Source organism: Eumetopias jubatus, unplaced genomic scaffold (genome assembly GCF_037043125.1).
Source record: "Eumetopias jubatus isolate StellerSeaLion01/CBP00866 unplaced genomic scaffold, mEumJub1_p1.0 scaffold_13, whole genome shotgun sequence".
Classification (NCBI taxonomy): Eukaryota; Metazoa; Chordata; class Mammalia; order Carnivora; family Otariidae; genus Eumetopias; species Eumetopias jubatus.
This window is the reverse complement of record NW_028274819.1, coordinates 76,130,475-76,133,035: the sequence shown is the minus strand read 5'-3', so window position 1 is coordinate 76,133,035 and position 2,561 is coordinate 76,130,475. Positions and strand designations below refer to the sequence as shown.

The 2,561-nt window shown below is 54.9% G+C and overlaps 1 protein-coding gene across 1 annotated transcript; it reads right to left on the bottom strand.

Annotated features, from left to right (window-relative positions):
• Positions 1–391: 391 nt before the first annotated feature.
• On the bottom strand, positions 392–1,972 carry KDM4D (lysine demethylase 4D). Its single transcript, XM_028119646.2, has one exon. It carries the CDS (start codon positions 1,970–1,972, stop codon positions 392–394), a length of 1,581 nt encoding a protein of 526 aa, XP_027975447.1.
• Between the last annotated feature and the right edge of the window lie 589 nt (positions 1,973–2,561).

Below are 2,561 nucleotides of genomic sequence, written 5' to 3'. Positions count from 1 at the left end.
GGAGGTGGGAGAGGAAAGGGAGGGAGATTGAGGAGAACCAAAACCCAGCAGCATTCATAGTTGACCCAGAGGATAGGAGTCTGGGGGAGATGAGGCTCTGGCCACCTCAGCAGGACCCAGCTCACAGAGACACAAGAGTGCTTAGTGGATTAAACCTCAGCTGGTGACATGGGATTCAGCAGTATCCAAAGACATTCCAGGGTGTGGCAGAAAGAACAAACTATGGAGAACTTGGTAAAGAACATGGACTCAACGCATCAGTGGCAACATCATAGGACTCTCAAGCAAGACCAGCGATCTGCAAGCTCTCCCAAAGCTCTGACATAAATGTGGCCAGTCTCAAGGAGCCTCCACACACAAGAGCAGTGGGTTACAAAGGTGTCCCCTAGTATTAGGGGACAAGGGCACAGCCCGACCCGGAAGCCTCAGCCCCTCGCCGGAGCCCAGGGCTTGGTGGTGCGGGCTTGTCCATCAAGCCTCCATCCACAGGAAGGGGCTGAGCCTTGCAGTGCTGAGCTGCGTGCCCAGTTCCCACCGACAGGCGCCTCTTGGCCCGGGCCTGGATGCTAGGCCCCTGAGCACCCTGTTCCCGAGGACGACGACCAGGAGGACCACGCCTGCCGGTGGGCGGCTGGAGATCTGGGGCAGAGGGGTCGGGGGGCGGTGGCCGGGTGGGGCCAGACTCCCGGGAGGTGCGGGCGGGGACAGCCCCGGACTGGGCATCAGAGGAAGAGCTCTGCGCGGGCAAGGGGCGCGCGGAGGCCGGGCGCAGAGCGGTGCGGCGGCGGGTGCCCCGGCCAGCGGCCACAGGTCTCGGGGCGCGCGGGGCCCGGCGCGGGGGGAGGTGCCTCAGGCCCAGCGCGGCTCTCCCGGGGGCGCGCACCTCCCTCCAGGCGCGTAGCTCCCGACTGCCCTGCGCCGCGGGCTCCGTGTGGTCCACGGCAGCCCGGTCCTGCCCGCGCTTCCACAGCTCATAGCGCTCGGGCTGCAGGATGCGCACGAAGGCGTCCATGGAAAAGGTGACCCGGGCCTCCCCGCAGCTGCACTGGGAGGCCACCTTGCCATAATCGATCCAGCGCGGGGTGGCGAAGTTGATGGCTTCTGCGCAGTTGAAGCCATGGTTGAAGCCAGAGTGGTAGCCATAGGGAAACGTCACCATGAACTCGCCAGCCTCCTGCGTGATCCGACTGAAGGGGATCCCGTTGTCCTTGAGGACGGTGGGCGAGATGAGAGCCACCTTGTGCCGCAGGAAGGCCTCGCAGGCGCGGGCGCTGCCCGGGAAGAGCTCCGTGGCCAGGCGTTCCAGGCGCTGGCCGTGCTCTGGGGGCACCGCGTACCAAGTTTTGGGCTCCCCGAAGTGCAGGTAGTTGATGCTGTAAAGGTCCATGTCCTCCGTGTGCCAGGCGAAGGTGGTCTTCCACATGCCAAAGTACAGGTAGGGGGTGTTGACGCCCTCGATGACCACGCCGCACTCCTGCTCCAGCAGGTCCTGAATGGTTCCCAGGTGTCCGAGGTTCCACTCTTCCGTGTTTTCGTCAAACAAGGAGCCGCTGATGTCAGCGCCATAGATCGGAGAATCGTAGAGACGGGTTTTCCAGTATTTTCGCTCCAAGTCCTCAAAATCCGAGTGTGGTGGAGTCCGATACTTTCTGCTGTTTGCCAAATGGCAATACTCCCCCACTGTCATGGCTTTCTTCTTTTTATGGTATTGAGTAAACACACCTGCCTGGCCGGAGACCACCTGCTGGAGGGGAGTGGCTATTAAGATGTCACTGATATCATCGTAGGTCTGTCTGGCTTTCCATTCCTTGGGTGGAATCACCTTGGCAAGGCCTGCTCGGTGTGCGCCTTGGGATTCCATGTAAGCAATATATTTATCAAAATCATTAAACTCTTCTTTGGTTGGATGAAATATCATTATGGTACAACTTGGGTTCTGAGCACAGTTGGCCTTAGACTTCATAGCTTCCATTAATAAGCACCAAACTCCAAAGGTTTTCAGTATGTTCTAGATAGTTGAGGATGCTGGAAAATGCTACTTTTTAAAAAATGCGTTTGAGTATCTGAGTCACTATGAACCACCAGTGGACCTTTATGCAAATGAAATGATAATGTTTGTTAGGCTTGCTGATTCACCAAGGAACAACGCTCTGGATAGAAGAGTTGCCTAGAACTAACAGTGGCTGAGCCTGTGATGCTCCTCAGTCAGTACCTGGCACTGTTCCTTGGAGGTCTATTGAATCACTCAGTCTTGGAGTGGGTGTCCTAAAGTTTGTATCTTCAGGGCAGTGTTTAAACAAAGCCTAAAAGGAAGAACATAAAAAGTTTGAAAATTAATGTTGCAAAAATTATTAGAAAGTTACAAATAAAATAGCACTATGGAATATTATTGCACACTCAGAGGAAGGCTAAAAGTTTATAAGATTGACAAAACAAGAGGTGGTATAGACATGGAACAATGGGAAGGGTCATACTCTAATAAAGAGAATGGAAATTGTTAGATTCACCTTGGAAAACTATTTGGACAGTATATACTAAAATTGAGCATCTGCATGTGTAAA

Bases quoted from the DNA above. Each gene is read 5' to 3' on its own strand.
- KDM4D (XM_028119646.2), bottom strand. From the start codon at position 1,972: ATGGAAGCTATGAAGTCTAAGGCCAACTGTGCTCAGAACCCAAGTTGT.